This window comes from Ursus maritimus, unplaced genomic scaffold (genome assembly GCF_017311325.1).
Source record: "Ursus maritimus isolate PB19 unplaced genomic scaffold, ASM1731132v1 scaffold_34, whole genome shotgun sequence".
NCBI classification, from domain to species: Eukaryota; Metazoa; Chordata; class Mammalia; order Carnivora; family Ursidae; genus Ursus; species Ursus maritimus.
Genome location: NW_024426008.1, coordinates 23,683,752 through 23,702,624, shown reverse-complemented (window position 1 = coordinate 23,702,624; position 18,873 = coordinate 23,683,752). Strand labels below are relative to the sequence as shown.

Here is an 18,873-nt window from a genome sequence, read left to right as displayed (position 1 = left end):
AAAAACCATCTATGAAAAGCCTACAGCAAATATCATTCGCAATGGGGAAAAGCTGGAAGCCTTTCCCTTAAGATCAGGAACACGACAAGGATGTCCACTCTCGCTACTATTATTCAACATAGTACTAGAAGTCCTTGCAACAGCAATCAGACAACAAAAAGGGATCAAAGATATCCAAATCGGCAAAGAAGAAGTCAAACTGTCTCTCTTCGCAGATGACATGATACTCTATATATGGAAAACCCAAAGAATTCACCCCCAAACTACTAGAAGTTATAGAGCAATTCAGTAATGTGGTGGGATACAAAATCAATGCTCAGAAACCAGTTGCATTTCTATACACGAACAATGAGACTGAAGAAAGAGAAATCAGGGAATCCATTCCACTTACGATAGCACCAAAAACCATACATTATCTCGGAATTAACTTAACCAGAGAAGTAAAGGATCTGTATTCTAGAAACTACAAATCACTCTTGAAAGACATTGAAGAAGACACAAAAAGATGGAAAAACATTCCATGCTCATGGATCAGAAGAATTAACATAGTTAAAATGTCTATGCTACCCACTCTCTCTCTGTCAAATAAATAAATAAAATCTTTAAAAAAAAAATAAAATAAAATGTTTTCCCAACTATGGTACTTGAAGGAGATCAAAGTGTCACCCCAAAATATGCCATCTTGATGTAAGGATTATTTTGAGCTGAAGGCAAATTGAGAACGAGCAGACACGACAGGGACTTGGTGGGGTGGCAGGAGGGGCTGGCAGGCGGGGGAGAGGGTGTGGGCACTCTGCCCTCTCCCATCTGCCTAAAAGCGGAGCATAGATTTCCCATTTGGAAAGGAAATTTTCATTTATGAAGGAGCCCCACTCTCCATACCAAAAAAAGGAGACTCCAAATGGATGAAAGACCTCGATGTGAGACAGGAATCCATCAAAGTCACAGAGGAGAACATAGGCTGCAACCTCTACGACATCTGCCAAAGCAACCTTTTTCATGACACATCTCCAAAGGCAAGAGAAACAAAAGAAAAAACGAACTTGTGGGATTTGATCAAGATAAAAAGCTTCTGCACAGCCAAGGAAACTGTCAAAAAAACTAAGAGGCAGCCCACGGAATGAGAGAAGATATTTGCAAATGACACTACAGATAAAAGACTGGTATCCAAGATCTACAAAGAACTTCTGAAACTCAATACACAAGAAACAAATCAAAAAATGGGCAGAAGATATGAACAGACACTTTTCCAATGAAGACACAAATGGCTAACAGACACATGAAGAAATGCTCAAAATCTTTAGCCATCAGGGAAATTCAAATCAAAACCACCTTGAGATACCACCTTACGCCAGTTAGAATGGCAAAAATGGACAAGGAAAGAAACAACAAATGGTGGAGAGGATGTGGAGAAAGGGGATCCCTCTTACACTGTTGGTGGGAATGCAAGTTGGTACAGCCACTCTGGAAAACAGTGTGGAGTTCCCTTAAAAAGTTAAAAATAGAGCTTCCCTATGATCCAGCCATTGCACTACTGGGTATTTACCCCAATGATACAGACGTAGTGAAGAGAAGGGCCATATGCACCCCAATGTTCACAGCAGCATTGTCCACAATAGCTAAATCGTGGAAGGAGCCGAGATGCCCTTCAACAGATGACTGGATTAAGAAGTTGTGGTCCATATATACAATGGAATATTACTCAGCTATCAGAAAGAACGAGTTCTCAACATTTGCTGCAACATGGACGGCACTGGAGAGATAATGCTAAGTGAAATAAGTCAACCAGAGAAAGACAATTGTCATACGGTTTTACTCATCTATGGAACCTAAGAAGTATGAAGATTGGTAGAAGAAAGGGATAAAGAAAGGGGGGTAATCAGAAGGGGGAATGAAGCATGAGAGACTATGGACTCTGAGAAACAAACTGAGGGCTACAGAGGGGAGGGGGGTGGGGGAATGGGATAGACGGGTGATGGGTAGTAAGGAGGGCACGTATTGCATGGTGCACTGGGTGTTATATGCAACTAATGAATCATGGAACTTTACATCAAAAACCAGGGATGTACTGTACGGTAACTAACATAATAAAAAAAATATTATTATTAAAAAAAGGTACAAGTTTCCAGTTATGAAATAAATAAGTTATGGGGATATAATGTACAGCATGGTAACTATATGTTAATGAGGGCATTACGCTAAGTGAAATAAATCAGAGAGACAAAGGAAAAAAAAAACCCTCAAAGACTGACATACAATATACACTTAATACTTGCTAATTTGTTCTCTTTTAGTTCAAGGTCAATGGGATTTACATTTCATGTGACTGAGACTGAACAAGAATAAGCAAAAATTTTATCATCTTTGTGCTTCAAAAACACTGATGATGGCAGCAGAGATGATGGTAGTGGATCTGGATCTTAAATGAAGAACTGACAATCATGGCAATGGCAGATAAATGAGACCTAAAAGCTATTGAATACTGTGCTGTAAATAACCAGATTTGAATATACTCTCTCTTTACCACCCTCCCTGTGTGTGTGCGCGCATACGCGTGCACGCACGCGCACATACACATACACACAAAAGGGAACTAAACAGCTCAGTTTCCCAAATGGCAAGAAGACAACACAATTACATCTGCCTGCAGAAAAAAACTAAAATTATTTTTTCTAAATATATAACTGAAAATTGACACAAACAACCAATTTGATCAGTTTTACCCCATTAAGTCAAGAAAACAAAATTGCCTAGCAAAAGCTCAAACACAAGGACTTCCAACAATGGCACAGTGTAAGATGCTGGTAAATCTTATCCCCCCAAAATAGCCATACAACTGTCAAAACAACCACTTCAAATATTTGGGAAAGGCAAATAAAAAATCAAGAAATGTTTATTCATGAAAAACTGTTAAACTTCAGATAACAACGACGGGAATAGATGATCTTCTTTCCAGGACTGTTCCTATTCTCTCCCCAAAGCTTTACTGATATGTAGTAGTGCCACCAGGATGGGGCTGTCCATGAAAAAGCAGCAATTCTGCTGCCCGAGGTGGGCTGCCTTGGCATGAAGCAGAGGGCAATGCACTCTTTAGCACTGTCAGTAAAAATAGCAAATTCCTTGGAAAGCTGACAGTGCTGCTAGCCAGAGGTTGCAGACCTGGTTTGGGCAAGCAGCACATCCTTCAACCATCCAGAAATGTTAACAGGGAGACCCTGGAAATGAGAAAGCCAGAGAGGGAATAGAAAAGCCCACCACATATCCTCAGTGCACTTTTAGACAGTTTTTCTTACTTATGAAGAGGAAAACCCTAAAGGACCCAAGCTCTAACTCATCCCTATCTAACAGAGAGGCTGGGTAAATGCACAGAGAATAGCAAAGAAAGGCCAAGCCCTGCCCCCTCCCATCATCACTGGCGCACTAGAAGGCTGTTCCCAAGAAAGTCAAGTAAAAGCTGGAACCAACACACACACACACACACACACACACACACACACACACAGTCCTGAACTTTGCAAGCACTTCCCAACACACATACAGATTAATCAACAGAGAACAGATGCTTTACTAGCTCAAGATGTTTTTGCAAACATAGAGGCAACCCCTAGGAAGCCATGATAAAAATTAGAAAAAATAAAGCAGAGAAGTCAGTCAGTGGCTGTACACTGCAGGGGAGATAAATTTTACAAATTAAATCAGATGAGTTACTAAAAAACGACACTAAAACACAAAATCAGCAACAATGACCCTCAGGAACATAAATTATCTAAAATACCCAATTATAAGCAAAAAACTAGAAAACCTACAAAAAAACCAGAAAAGTGTGACCAAGACTGATGGAAAAAGAAACTATCTCTGAGTGGGCCTCGAATAGCAGACAAAAATTCACAACAGTCATGGTAACTACATTAAAGTAATAAAGGAAAATATGAAAATACCTCAACAAGTAGAGAATCTCAATAAAGAGCAATAAAAAAGAACCAATTCTAGAAATTCTAAAATTTAAAAGTGTAATAACTAAAATGAAAACTTCATTATATACACTCAGCAGATCTGAGAGGACAAAAATTGATAAACACGAAAATAGTTCAATAAAATTATCCAATCTAAAAAACAGAAAACAGTCTGAAGTGAAGGGAGCAACAGAGGCTGTGGATCAACAAGTGAAGCAACATACGTATAATGGGAAGTTCCAGGAAATGTTACAAAGCATTAAAAAAAAATTTTTTTTGAAGAAATACTAGCTGTGAATGCCCCAAGTTCGATAAAAGACATTAAGCCCCAGAGTCACAATGCTTGACAAAACCTAAGTGGGATAAATTCCTACATACGTACCTATGTACATACACCACACACAAACTACTGGAAGCCAACAAGAAAATGTTGTGAGAACAAAAATAAAATGACTGATCACAAAGGACAAAAATATGATTAACAGCCGACTTCTCACCAGAAACAATGGAGGCCAGAAGGCAATGAAACAAAATATTTAAAAGCTGAAACAAACCCACCAACCTGTCAACCATGAATTCTATATCCAACAGAATTATTCTTCAAAACTTCAAAGGAAAGGTATTTCCAGATAAACAGATTGAAAATTTGTTGCTAGCAAACCTGCCTTACAAAAATACTAAGAGATCTCTCAGAAAACAAGAAATGACATCAAATGGCATGCAGAAAAAAGTTAACAAGCCTGAGATTGCTATACTAAAAAAAGTCTGCATGTAAGGTTGATCCTAGGCTGGCATCTGGGAACTTGGATTTGGGGAGGGCTCTCACCACTGCTTAACTGATACAAAACGCTAAATGCGTCTAAACTCTACAAAACACATGATTTATGCTGAAACACCTGTTTTCCTTCAGGGTATGGCCTACTAGAAAGCCTTGGGGAATAAGTCTATAATGAGCTTCCCAGGTAGTCAACACTGCACATACGCTGTCACAAAAATCTGATACTGGAAGAAATAAGCACATCTTACATGACTGTACTGAAAAAGAACTATTGAAAGCTTGCACCTGGTTCCAAGAGATTATCCCGAATAAGACTTACCTTTGGCAAATTTGCTTTGTATCCTTTTATTGTAACAAATTATATACATGAGTAGGACTATTTGCTGAGTACTAGGAGCATTCCTAGCAAATCACTGAACCAGGTGGGGGTTGGGGGAACACTAACACAGATGGTAACTCAAATCCAAAGGAAGAAACACAGAGCGAAAGCAATGCTAAATATACACATAAATATAAATACACACTTTTATCTTTTCTGCTTTTCTCTAAAAAATATGAGTTTATAAAACAATAGTTTTTAAAAATATAGTTGAACCTTGAATAAAACAGGTTTGACCTATGAAAGTCCACTTATATGCAGACTTTTCTCAATAATACAGTAATGCATGTTTTGTTACTTATAATTTTCTTAACATATTATTTTCTCTATCTTATCTTATTGTAAGAATACAATATATAATACATACGACCTACAAAATATGCATTAACCAACTGTTATTACTAAGGTTTTCAGTCAACGGTAACCTATTATTAGTTAAGTTTGGGGAGAATCAAAAGTTATACATGGATTTGTGACTGTGCAGGGGATCAGCGCCCCTAATCCTTGTGTTGTTCAGGAACAATTACATAATACACTGTATTTATGTATGCTTACAACATACACAGAAGTAACATACTACACAGTAATACCTCAAAGAAGGTGATGGGAAATAGAACAATCAGACAGAAAATAAGGTAACAGAGAACCAAAACAGCATTATAAACTAACTAGACCTAAAAGACATACATATTACTCCATGCAACAACAGAAAAATATACATTTTTGCCAAGTGCACATGGAATATTCTCCAAGACAGACCATAAATTAGGCCACAAGTCTTAATAAACTTATAAAGACTGAAACAATCAAAAGTATTTCTTCTGATCACAATAGAATGAAACTAAAGATCAACAGCAAAAATAAACCTGGAAACTCACAAATCATGTGGAAATTAAGCAACAAATTCTTAAACCAATGGGAAAGGAAAAAAAAATCACAAGGGAAATCAGAAAATACCTTGTGATAAATGAAAACACAACATAACCAAAATGTACGGGATGCAACAAAAGCAGTGCAAAATGGAAAATGTACTATTGTAAATGGTTATATTAAAAAAGAAAAGTCTCAAATCAATCTTACCTTACATCTTATGAGAACACAAAAAGAACAATTTAACCCAAAGCTAGAATAAGGAAATAATAAAGATTAAAGAAGAGACAAATAAAATAAATTAAAAAATAGAGAAAATCGGGGTGTGTGGGTAGCTCAAGTCAGTTAAGTGTCTGCCTTCAGCTCAGGTCAGGATCCTGGGGCTCTGGGATCGAGCCCCAAGTCAGGCTCCCTGCTCAGCGGGGAATCTGCTTCTCCCTCTGCTTCCCAATCATACTTGCGCGCGCCCACACTCGCTCTCTCTCGTGTTCTCTCTCAAATGAATAAATAAAATCTTTTTTAAAAAAGAGAGAGAAAATCAAAGAAACCAGGAGTTGGTTCTTCAAAAAGATCAACAAAATTATGAAACCTTAGCTAAAGAAAAAAGAAAGACTCAAAAAACTAAACTCAGAAATGAGCAAGAAGACACTACTATGAACAATATGCTAACAAATTACATAACTTTAGGTGAAATGGATAAATTCTTAAAAACAACCAAGACTCAATCATAAAAAAAAAAAAAATAGAAACCTGAATAAACTTATAACTAGTAAGAATCCTGAATCAGTGATCAAAAACCTCCCAATGAAGAAAAGCCCATGACCATTTGGTTAGTGGATTCTACCAACATTTAAAGGAAAATTATCACCAATTCTTCTCTCAAACTCTTCTAAAAAATTGAGGCCGGAACATTTACTAACTTATTCTATGAGGCAACATTACCCTGATACTAAAGAAAAAGAAACTACAAGAAAAGAAAACTACGTACAGGTCAATATCCCTAAAGAATACAGACACAAAATTCCTCAACAAAACACTAGCAAACCAAATTCAATCGCATAAGAATTATAAACTATGACCTGTGTGTCATTTATTCCTAGAACGCAAGGATGATTCAACACATGAAAATCAATGTAATACACCACATTAACAGAATGAAGAAAAAAACACACGACCATTTCAATGGATTCAGAAAAAGCCTTTGCCAAAACTCGACACCTTTTCACGATCAAAACATTCAACAAACTGCCAACAGAAGGAAACCACCTAAACATAACAAAAGCCATATAGGAAAAATCTACAGCCAATGTTACATTCAATGGTGAAAAATGAAAAGAACAAGAAAAAAAAAAAGAAACAGAAAAGAACAACAACAACAACAACAAAAAAAAAAACCCAGAAAAGAATACATACAGTATTGGTGAGAAAGTGGAGAAACTGGAACCCTTGTGCATTGCCAGTGGGAATGTAAAATGGTGCAGCCACTGAGAAAAACAGTATGGCAATTTCTCAAAAAATTAAACATAGAATTACCATATACTCCACATATTCCACTTTGGGATATATACACCAAAGAACCAAATGCAAGGGCTCGAACACAAACGTTCCAGCAGCATTACTCACAACAGCCAAAAGATGCAAGCAACCCAAGTGTCCATCAATGAATGAATGGATAAACAAAAACAGGCTCTCCACCGAGCAGGGAGCCCGATGTGGGACTTGATCCCAGGACCCAGGGATCATGACCTGAGCCGAAGGCACACACTTAACCAACTGAGCCAACCAGGCGCCTCTACTTTTCATTTCTTTAAAGTGGTAAAATATGCATAACAAATTTACCTTTTTAATCCTTAAATGTATAGTGCTGTGGATTTAAGTACATTCACATTGTTGTAAAGCCATCACCATCCATTCCCAGAATGTTTTTCATCTTCCCAAATTGAAACTCCATACCCAGTAAATAATAATACTCTAATTCTCCCTTGTCCTGTTACCTGGCAATCACTGCTCTATTTTCTGTCTCTATGAATTTCACTGTTGTGGAAACACAATATTTGTCCTTTAGTGATAAATTTATTTCGTTTGGCATGTTTTCAGGATTCTTTTATGTTCTAGTATGTACCAAGATTTGCTTTCTTTTTAAGGCTGAGTAATATTCCATTGTGTGTACATATTTTGTTTATCCATTAACTGACAGAGCTAGACTGAACATTAATAAGGATATAGAAGACTTGAACCATGTCAACCAATTTAACCTACCATTTAGAGAACACTCTGCCAATAGCAGAATATTCCTTATAAGTGCACATCAAACATTTTCCAACACAAGGCATATGCTAATCCATAAAACAGGTCTTAATAACCTTAAAGGAATAAAATCATTCAATGCATAGTCCCAAGCCACAATGGAATTAAGTTAGGAATCAATAACAAAAAATTTGGGAAATCCTCAAATATTTGGAAATTAAACCACATACTTGTAAATAACACATGTAATGATTCAAAGAAATGATTAAATTTTAAAAACTGAAGTGAAAATAAAATTAGTGCATATCAAATGTTTGGTGGGGGAGAGATGAATAGGCAGAGCACAAGGGATTGCAAGGGCAAGGAAAATATTCTACACGATATTACAATGACAGATACAGGTCATTATACATTTGTCCAAACCCACTGAACATACAACACCAAACCCAAAGAAAATAATTTAAAAATCAATGCAGAAAAAAACAGAAAACACAAAATAGATCAGTAAAAGATCAGTAAAACCAAAAGTTGGCTCTCTGAAAAGATGTACAAAATTGCTAAAATTTTACCAAAACTGATGAGAGGAAATGCCTGAGATTCCACATTAATTTTAGGATGGATTTTTATATTTCTATCAAAAAGAAAGCCCCGGATCACAGTAATCTCTAAACTGCTTTGGGTAGTACTGGCATCTTAATAATCTGTGAATATAGGATTTCTTTCCATTTATTTACATCTCTAATTTCTTTCAGCAACGGTTTTATAGTTTTCAGCATACAAGTCTTTCACCTCCTTAGTTAAGTTTAATCCTAAGTATTTAATTCTTTTTGATGCTATTGTAAATTGTTTTCTGAACTTCATTTTTGGATGTTCATTGTTATTGTACAGATATGCAACTGATTTCTGCATGTTGATTTTGTGCTTTGCAATTCTGCTGAACTTGTTTATTAGTTCTAACAACAACAACAACAACAACAAAAGCTGAGGGGCACCCAGGTGGCTCAGTTGGTTGAGCATCCAACTGTTGGGTTTTGGCTCAGGCCATGATCTCAGGGTTGTGAGATCAGCCCCGTGTAGGGCTTTGTGCTCAGCACAGAGTCGGCTTGAGATTCTCTTTCCCTCTCCCTCTGCCCTTTCCCCGACTTGCACATGCACACTCGTGCTCTCTCTTAAATAAATCTTTAAGAAAACAACAACAACAACAAAAAAAAACCTATGAGAATTAAGTTTTGGCAAGGCTCCAAAACAGCAATATACAAAAATCAATTTTGCATCTATATACATATAACAATCTGAAAATGAAATTAACAATTACATCATGAGAGCATCACAAAAGATAAATAAAATTACCTGGGAATAAATTTAACAAAAGTGAAGACCTGTGTGCTGAAAACTACAAAATAACGCTAAGAAAAAAAAATTTTTAATCTAAATAAATGAAAAAACACTGCATAGCATGTTCACAGACTGGCATATTCTATACCATTAAGATACCAATTCTCTCTACTGATCTAGTGCAATCCTCTCAAAATCCCGATTTTTGTTTTGGGGTTTTTTTTGTTTTGTTTTTGGTAGAAACTGACAAGGTAATCCTAAAATTTATACAGAAATGCAAACGATCTAGAATGGGCAAAATAATTTTGGAAACAAAATAGGACTTTTTCTAAACTTGCTACAAAGCTACAGTGTGATGCTTGCATAACAGACATATTGATGAATAAAACATAATAGGAAATTCAAAAATAACCCTTTATTGTTACAGTCAATCGATGTTTGAAAAAGGTACCAATGCAATTGAATAGTGAAGAGTCTTTCCGAAATTGTGCTAAGACAGTTGGATCTACAGGTTAAAAACACTAAAACGAAAACAAAAAACACTGAACTTAGATCTTTACAAACAAAAAAGTCAACTCAAAATGGATGACAGACCTATGTATAAGAGCTTAGATTATAAAACTTATAAAAGAAAACATAAGATGTTATGACCTTGCATTGGCCAAAAGCTTTTTCAGCACACAAAAAGCATGATTCATAAAAGAAGAAAAAAAAAAAGGCTAGACTTCATCAAAATTAAGCTTTTACTCTCCAAAAGACACTAAGAACCTGAAAATCCAGAACCCTTACAACTCACTAATGCAAAAACACTCCAATTAAAAAAAGGGGGGTGCAAGGATCTGAATAGACATGTCATCAAATAAGGCATACAAATGACTAATGAGCTCATGGAAAGATGGTAAACATTCTCAGTTATTAGAAAAGTACAAATTAAAGTCACAATGAGATACCAGTACAAACCCACTAAATTGACTGTAATAAAAAAGACTTAAAACACAAGTGTTGAGAAGGATGTGGAGAAACAGAACCTTTCATACTTTGCCGGTAGGACTGTAAATGCTACCACTACTTTGCAATAGTTTGGCAGTTTCCTAAAAGCTAAACATCAACTTACTAGATGACCCAATAGTTCCATTCCTCAGTATCTCCCCACAAGAAGTAATACCATACATCTTTGCAAAGACATACATACAGTTGTTTACAACAGCATTACCCACAATGACCCCATAACATAAACAACCAAATATCTATCAACTGGTAAATGGATTTTTAAGATGTGGTACAGCCACACAATGGAATAATACTCAGCTATGAAAAGGAGTACCACAAAAACAGTATGCTAAATAAAAGCCAGACACAAGAGACCACACATTATAGGATTACCTTTCTAAGACATTTCTAGAAAAGCCAAATCTAAAGGGACAAAAAAAGGCCAATGGTTTCCTGGGGCTGGAGCGGGAGAAGTTAAATGCAAATGAGCATGATACTTTTTGGGTTACTATAAATGTCATAAAACTAGACTGTGATGATGGTTGTGCAACTCTATGAATTTATTAAAAATCAGTGTACATTTATAATGTTTATTTTATACACCTCAATAAAGCTGTTAAAAAATTAAACCACAGCAAATTCTACTGTATATCCACAGTAATATTCAAAATCTCATATGTAAATTTATGTATGATTTATTATGGATATAAGGCAAATCACTGGGTGAGACAGGTTTGGGATAGCAACTCAAAGCAATTATGACAAATTTAAAAGAAAGGTAACATACCCTGATCCCAAACAACTGATGCTTGATAGTCAATAAAGTATTTTTAATTAATTCTCTCACTTTGTGGCAAGTTTGAATTCTAGATTATTTTTAAATGCTTTTAAATTGTGAATTTATTCTGATTTGATAAATTGCATATTTAGCAGTAAATACAATGCCTTAACACAGTATTTCCTATACCACCATTTCAGGTGACAGTCACTATACTATTTAATCATACAGTGAGAAAATAATTTCTCCAATTCTTCTTCAATCTTTTTGATTTAGGTAAAGAGGAAATCTGTCAGAGGTGCTAGTTTACCTCTGAACACTTCTCATGTATCTGCTAACTGCTCCTTTTAAGACAAAGGAAAGAGCCTTTGGCAGGAACCTAGATTTTCGTAACATTGTTTTCATTTTATTTCCTCACACAGTAACCCTGTATTCATCCAAGTGGTGCTAGCTTTCCATTTATTGCAATGACAAAAATTATTTTGAAAAAGAATTTCAAGTTTAAAAGTTAGATTGGAGGGGCGCCTGGGTGGCACAGAGGTTGAGTGTCTGCCTCCGGCTCAGGGCGTGATCCCAGCGTTATGGGATCGAGCCCCACATCAGGCTCCTCCGCTAGGAGCCTGCTTCTTCCTCTCCCACTCCCCCTGCTTGTGTTCCCTTTCTCACTGGCTGTCTCTGTCCTGTCGAATAAATAAATAAAATCTTTAAAAAAAAAAAAAGTTAGATTGGAGAAGTACTATCAAAGGATAGGGCAAAAATCATGAATGAGGCATGTGAAGGACCGAAATTCAAGAACCACTGCTTCCCATGATGTAAAGCACCTAGTCCACAGTAAACTCAGAATGAATGTTTACCTGTACTATGGGTCACATCAATGATTCACAAGCACCTGAAGAAGATGGGTGAAATGTCTTTATTTAAATGTTTATACTGCTTTTTTTTGGTGGGACCACCCTTTCCACAGATCACTTCAATATAAACACAGACTGGGAACCAGGAGTTCAACTGGTGGTTATAAAACTGTACAACAGTTTAAGTTTTGGTAGAGGACTCTTTACCATGTACCACTTTTTCCCCTTAGCTTTATTGAGTTATAAGTGGCATACAACACTGCATATGTTTAAGATGTACAACATGTTGTCTGATGCACTCATATCTTGCAAAATGATTGCCACTACAGTGTTGGCCAATACCTGCACCATGTTTATCCTTTCTTTTCCATAGTGAGAACATTGAAGATCTACTATCCTGGCAACTTTTAAGTACATCCCCAGAACTTACTCACTTTACAGCTGAAGTCTGTACGCTTTAAACAACTCTCTATTGGCCATGCCTCCTAGCCTCCGGTAACCACCATTCTAGTCTGTCTTTCTATGCATTTGGCTTTTTTATATTCCACCGCTGTGCCACCCAGGCGCCCCTAACTTTTTCTGAATTTAACTTGTAATTTAGTACTACCATGTTTGTTTTTATTACGTCAACATTTAAAAACCTTCTATTTATTAAACCTTTAAAAAGTTCTCTGCTATGCATAGGATACCCTAAATTCATTATTTTTTAAAATACTTATTAAACATAAGCTTTTGTACAAAGCATTATGGATAGTACAAAAGAAGATCATCTCTGCCCTCCAGAAACTTAAAATCTAATTGGAGAATTAAATCATGTGTGCAGGGGCACCTGGGTGGCTCAGTTGTTAAGCGTCTGCCTTCGGCTCAGGGTGTGATCCCGGCGTTCTGGGACTGGGCCCCGCATCGGGCTCCTCCGCTATGAGCCTGCTTCTTCCCCTCCCACTCCCCCTGCTTGTGTTCCCTTTCTCGCTAGCTCTCAAATAAATAAATAAAATCTTTTTTTTAAAAAAATCATGTGTGCAAAGCTTACAATACAAACATTAGTTCATCAAAAAAAATGAACCTTTCTGGTTATGATAAATAACAACTCACAGAGAAAGCAGGATTTCAACAGAAACTAAAGGATGGATAATATTCTGATAGGCAGAGATGGGGCAAGTGATCATCCCAAGAGGGGAGTGTCTCTGATAGCAAACTAAGGAGTCTGAACTTCATTCTTCAACCAACAGTGAACCTTAAAGGACTTCTGAGCAGTGAGTTTACACAGAAGGCTCTCTGGAGGCAGTCAGCAATAGAACAGAGTTGAGAAGGTAAGAAAGGGGAGAGGGAAAATGTAGGTAACAAATTGAATGACCTTCCTGAGGATTCACAGTTAACCATATACCTAATTCTACAACGTAGCCTCTTTGAACATCTATCTCCTTGTTCTCTATTATTAGCATACACCAATGAGAACATAAGTTTCTAGTCAGGGTTACTCAAAGACACATAATTCATTTCATAAGCTCAGTAATTATGTGCCTATTTCAGCTTTTTATTAGCAACCTTCACAGTGGTAACTCACAAAATTTTCATTTATCATATTAATACACTAACATCTTTGGATAGACTGTTCTGTTACGTGTAACATGCCCCTTCATTCCTTTCATATTTACCTATCTACCCTGTCTTTCACAGAAGGTGTTCAAAAATACTACTAAGGGTAATTTATATATATGAAATAATGACCTGAAAATTGAGATAAGACTAATTTAGAATCACAACATTCTAAGGTAACATTTTGTGTTTCACATATGTGGACTTTAATATTCATAGTTCAACAGTGTATTAGAGAAATAATTCTAGGCTCTCTAGCACAATACAAAACACCATCTCCCACAACACTCATAAATGGGTCAGTCATAAACCATAACATGACTTAAACCGCAACTTCAATCACAAAGCTGAAACTAGTCCTTTTACAATACCCTTAGCAGAAATACAGTCAATTGCTCCATCAATTAAGAAATATCTCTACCACCCCAATCTAACATACATGTGCTAAAACCATTTTTTGAGCACCTTTTTTTGGGTTCCAAAATATATGGATGATTGATCCCTGCTGTAAATTCCTGAGCGTTTTAGAACTTCTAAGTAGAATCAAAAAGTAGAGAAAACAAATTTACATCAAGATGTTACACTAAAAAAAAGTTACACCTTCACACTAAAAATAAAAAAGCAAAGTGAGTATCTGTAGAAGTCTTTTGTTCATAACCGCATACAGGGACACCTGGATGGCTCAGTTGGTTAAGCATCAGACTCCTGATTTTGGCACAGATCATGGTCTCAGGGTCGCGGAATTGAGCCCCATGGGTGACTCCGCGCAACTGAGCAGGGAGTCTGCTTGGAATTCTCTCTCTCCTTCTGCCCCTCCCCACACGCACACCCCTGCACGCGCTCTCTCTAAAATATAAAATCTTAAAAAAAAAAAAAAAACACATATCTAAACAACATAGTAACTATAAGAGGTACAAAAAAGTTCACTAAAAGACCCATAAAATGTATACAAGTTATTCTTAGAGATTTTACTTTAGTGTTTTTATACTGTCATGACTAATCAACATTTTAAACACAGCAATTCTTTTGGACATTTTTTTAAAAACCACAGAACAACAGCTTAGACTATTAAATGCACGTTTTCTCTTTCATCCCTAAGTAACTTTAACTTACTAAGAGAGACCCAACAAAATTTCAAGTAAGCATTTCATATTATATCCTCACCTCTTTGTGCATGTCTCTCCTTGTCTCCAAATGCCCTCAAACAGCTTTTAAGACTTCAACTCCATAAAACCCTTTAGATCTTCAATATCCACTTTATTCTATAAAATTACTTGTATGTACAATATCTCTCCAAAAGCAAGGCTTTCGTGTTCTCATGTGAACATTTTAAACCAATTCACTCAAAATTGTGTAGTAACTGACAGCTTTTCAATTTAGCTAAAGGTGTTTTCACTTTTAAAAGAAGTTTGCTAACTGAAATTGATTTTAACTTACATAGTTTCAGTAAGTTTAGAAATTCACACACACACACACACACCTTTCAGAGAGTGAAAACAGGCATATTCCAGGCAGAAGAGACTCAAAGCTGGAGTCTGGCACCTGTTTCCCATCATCCCAACTATATAATCACAGACCTTAAAATCATCTGATCCAATACTTGATTTTTAAAGTGATGAAGCTGATGCCAGAGATCAAGGTTAACCATTCATAAAGCCTACAGTAACATGCAACCTTCCCTAAGGTATTCTTGCATTTCAATTCACCTTATACTTGTGAACCCCCCCCCCCCCCCCCCGATTCCCTAGACCTAACTTTGCACATTGGGTCTTAATGGTAGTGACCCCAGGACTTCCGTAGAAAGTAGGTATCTACGTGTAGGATGTAAGTTTAAAGGAAGGAGTACGAATTGTTTTAAATTCCATGACTGCCTAATTTACATAGTATCCAACTGCAAAAGCAAAAACAGATTTTTAATACTCACAATATACCGAAGAAAGTTGAGGTACATTTTTGTTTCTTTTATAGAGCAATAAAGTAACCTACAGGCTTCTGGTCTATTCACCCCTCATATAAGTTAGTTCTGCCTAAACTTAAATTAGGTCTACCTTTTTAGAGATAAATTTTAGGTTGTTAGAGTGAAATTCATACTCAATTCAGAAGACAATTTAAATTCAAGTTCTAATTATTTTTTTCTGCATGTACTTTAAAGATAATAGTTATATACGCCCAAGCAATCAAAAATTCTACTGGCTACACAATGTAAATGAAATAGTATCTCATTTAAAAACCAAATGATATACAATATACATATTCAAAAATGAAATCAAACACCAGACACAACAGTCACACTGCTGGTTATATAACAACCTCTTTTGTTTTGATATATATTTAAAACTTAAAGCGACCCAAACAACGGCAAATAGTCTGATTTACAGCCTAACTATGACAGTCACATAAAAAAAGATAACAGAAATATCTAAATCCCACCATCACTTTTACCAGGGCTGTGTGTGAGAATAGTCAAGGACTTTATGTAAGTATTCAAATGGTCAGTAAAGACAGTTGAGGGTTTTCACTAATTTAACTCAAGCCAGTAAAGCCAGTGTGCCACATAGATGTAATAGAGCCAAGGTCACAACCTATTTCCACGCGGACAAGTTAGCTATAAAAAGAGAAAAACTTCGCTCTGACGTCGATTAGTACTGCCTTCTTTGGGGAGGGGGAAAAAAAACCCAAACCAAGAACATTTTTTTTTATTCTGTCGCTTTTATAGACTGACCTAGAGAAGCGTTCGCGGAAAATGGGGTGTATCTCAACCACCAATTATTTTTGAAGTGTTTTTTTTTTCTCTTAAGTACTTGGTAATTAGATACAAGAATGAAAAACCAAAACTCGCAGAAAGCAAACACAGAACTCAGTTACAGGCTTTTCCCAAATCTTGTTATTTCCAGGTGTTAAATACCTGGGAGCAGCGGGGACAGATTTGAGTTCAACTTCCGCTCCTCCGAAGCCCCCTACAATTCTCTAACGAAGAGACCGAAAGCTGCGGAGAAGGGGACTAGCCCGAAAGTGGGCAGGAGATGTTTGGGGGTGAAGCGAGTAGCAGGACAAGCAGACCTTTCGTAAAAATTAAAAAATCCTGGCTGCGGCTGCTAGAACTAAGTTCTCGCAGGCCTAGGAAGTCTGGCACTGGGTGAAGCCCAATAGGCTTTCCCCAACTCCAGAACCACGGCCTTCAGCAGGGGAGGGCTGGGAACTCACAGCGCCCAGATTTCTATTTGTGGAAAGTTTAAACAAATTTGCTCCTCCGGGAATGGGGGAAGGGAGCGGAGGGCAAGTCTGGGCTCGGCCAAGGGGGCGCGCGGGGTGTGCGCGGTGCGCGGCCGCCGCTCCGACGCGGGGAGGCGCACGGATTTTCGGCAGCTGCCGCCGCATCTGCCCCCGAGCCCCGGCCGAACGGGCACGCGGCCGGCGAGGACCCGCCGGTCGGCGCCAAGGGGCAGGGGCGCGGGACTATGGGTGGAAGTTGAGGGCGGGACCGTGCCAGGGCTCCGGGGAGGGAGCGGCGAGAGGCTGCGGGCGGCTCTACTTACTCGGCTGTACCAGATGCTGAGGCGGACCGGGGCCAGCACGGCGAAGAAAGTCCTCTGGGGGTCGGACTGAACGTGGAAAGGCGCCTCGGCCGGGCTCCCCAGAGGGCACAGCAGCCTCTTGGGCCAGCCGCTCAGGAAATACATGGTCCGCGCGGAGCCGCCGACGCCGCGGCGCCCGGCGGCCCCCGGCCCCGTCCGTCACACTCAGCGGCCGGGGGCCGGACGCCCGCCTCCCACACCTCCACCGGCCGAGTCGTCAGCGTCGGCAGCGGCAGCTCGGGGCATCTGCCCGCTGGCCGGGCCGGGCCGACGCGAAGCTGGGCGACGAAGGAACCCTCGGATTGACCGGGCCCAGTGTGGGGGAAGTAGGGGGAGGGAGAGTCGGGATGGAGAGGGGGCGGGAGGAGCGTGGAGGCCCGCCCCGGCCCGGCCCCACCCCTTCCTCGGGCCGCACGGGCGTCACCACGCCGCGCCGCGTGGGTCGGGCCGGGGAGGGCTGCCGCGCGCACGCGAACTGGAGGCTTCTCCCCTCCCCCTCGCTCGGCTTTCTGAAGCTCCGCCCCAATCTTCGCGAGCGACCGCCGCGCTGCGTCAATACGCATGCGCTTTTGTCCCCTTCTTGCCCCTCTGTACCTCCCACTTGCAATCTGGAGCATATTGTTTGGGCCGGGGGGCGGGGGCGGGGCAACCGCCTGAGACTTACAGGAAAGTGGGCTGAACGCAGCGAGACGCAGCTGCGGACTGACTGGACCCGTGGAACACGCCTGTCGCCCGGCCTAGCCAAATTTGACTTCCTTCGCCGATTGGTGAGGCCTGTGGGCCGGGCCTGGCGCTGCAACACGGGGGTAGAGGGGGCGGTTTTGCCGGGGAGCTCGAGTCACGTGACTTTCCCGGCTTGCCAGCTCCCCCCCATCCCCCCCGGGGCTGGGTTGTGGGGTCCTTTGCCCACTGAGCCCCTGTTGTGTGCCAAGGTCTGCAGTGAAAGCTCGCGATGGAGTTCCTGCCCTCGTGGAGTTTACAGCCCAGAGGGGGCTTTTATTCGATCCGTAAATAAACCACTTACGTGAAAGAGTCTGAGCCCTGTCCTCTTTCCTTCATGTTTCTGATTTCAATTTGTATTCATCTGTCCCTTTATCAACCACAGTGTTAGACAAGACAAGGCTGTCTCTTTTTTGCACCCTCAGTAGAGTATACGCTGCGAGACTTGGACATAATTTTAGAGTTGGAACGGATTTTAGAGTCTCTGTAGTTGGTTGTTTAACTTCTGGACCCCAGAGATCACCTTAACAACTGTTTCTTTTTAAGTATTGACCCAGCGATTACCTCTGATAGGAGGACGGTGTGAATGGGGATGGAGTGTATGTAGAGAGGGGGAAGGGGGAGGTCTAGATTAAAAGACTTGCTTCTCATTGTCTGCTCTTTTTGTTTGCATTTTTCCACTTTTTTTTAAATTAAAAAAATAGTTGGGTTAACCCAGGTTTAAAGCAAATGTTACATTAAAAAGTAGCAACACAAACAGCAAAAGAGGAAACAAAGTAACTTAATACGTATCAGATGTAG

General features: G+C 39.1%; 1 protein-coding gene across 4 annotated transcripts in view; it reads right to left on the bottom strand.

The window, feature by feature from the left end:
- RIC1 (RIC1 homolog, RAB6A GEF complex partner 1) overlaps positions 1–17,665 on the bottom strand; it is a 136,501-nt gene extending 118,836 nt beyond the window's left edge. For all 4 annotated transcript variants that reach the window (XR_005831860.1, XM_040620312.1, XM_040620314.1 and 1 more), the window contains exon 1: positions 17,314–17,665. Coding sequence is in view for 3 of the 4 variants with exons in the window: in XM_040620312.1 (XP_040476246.1) it covers positions 17,314–17,457 (144 nt within the window). In the remaining variant the exon portion in view is untranslated. The remainder of the gene's footprint in view (positions 1–17,313) is intronic.
- Positions 17,666–18,873: the final 1,208 nt, after the last annotated feature.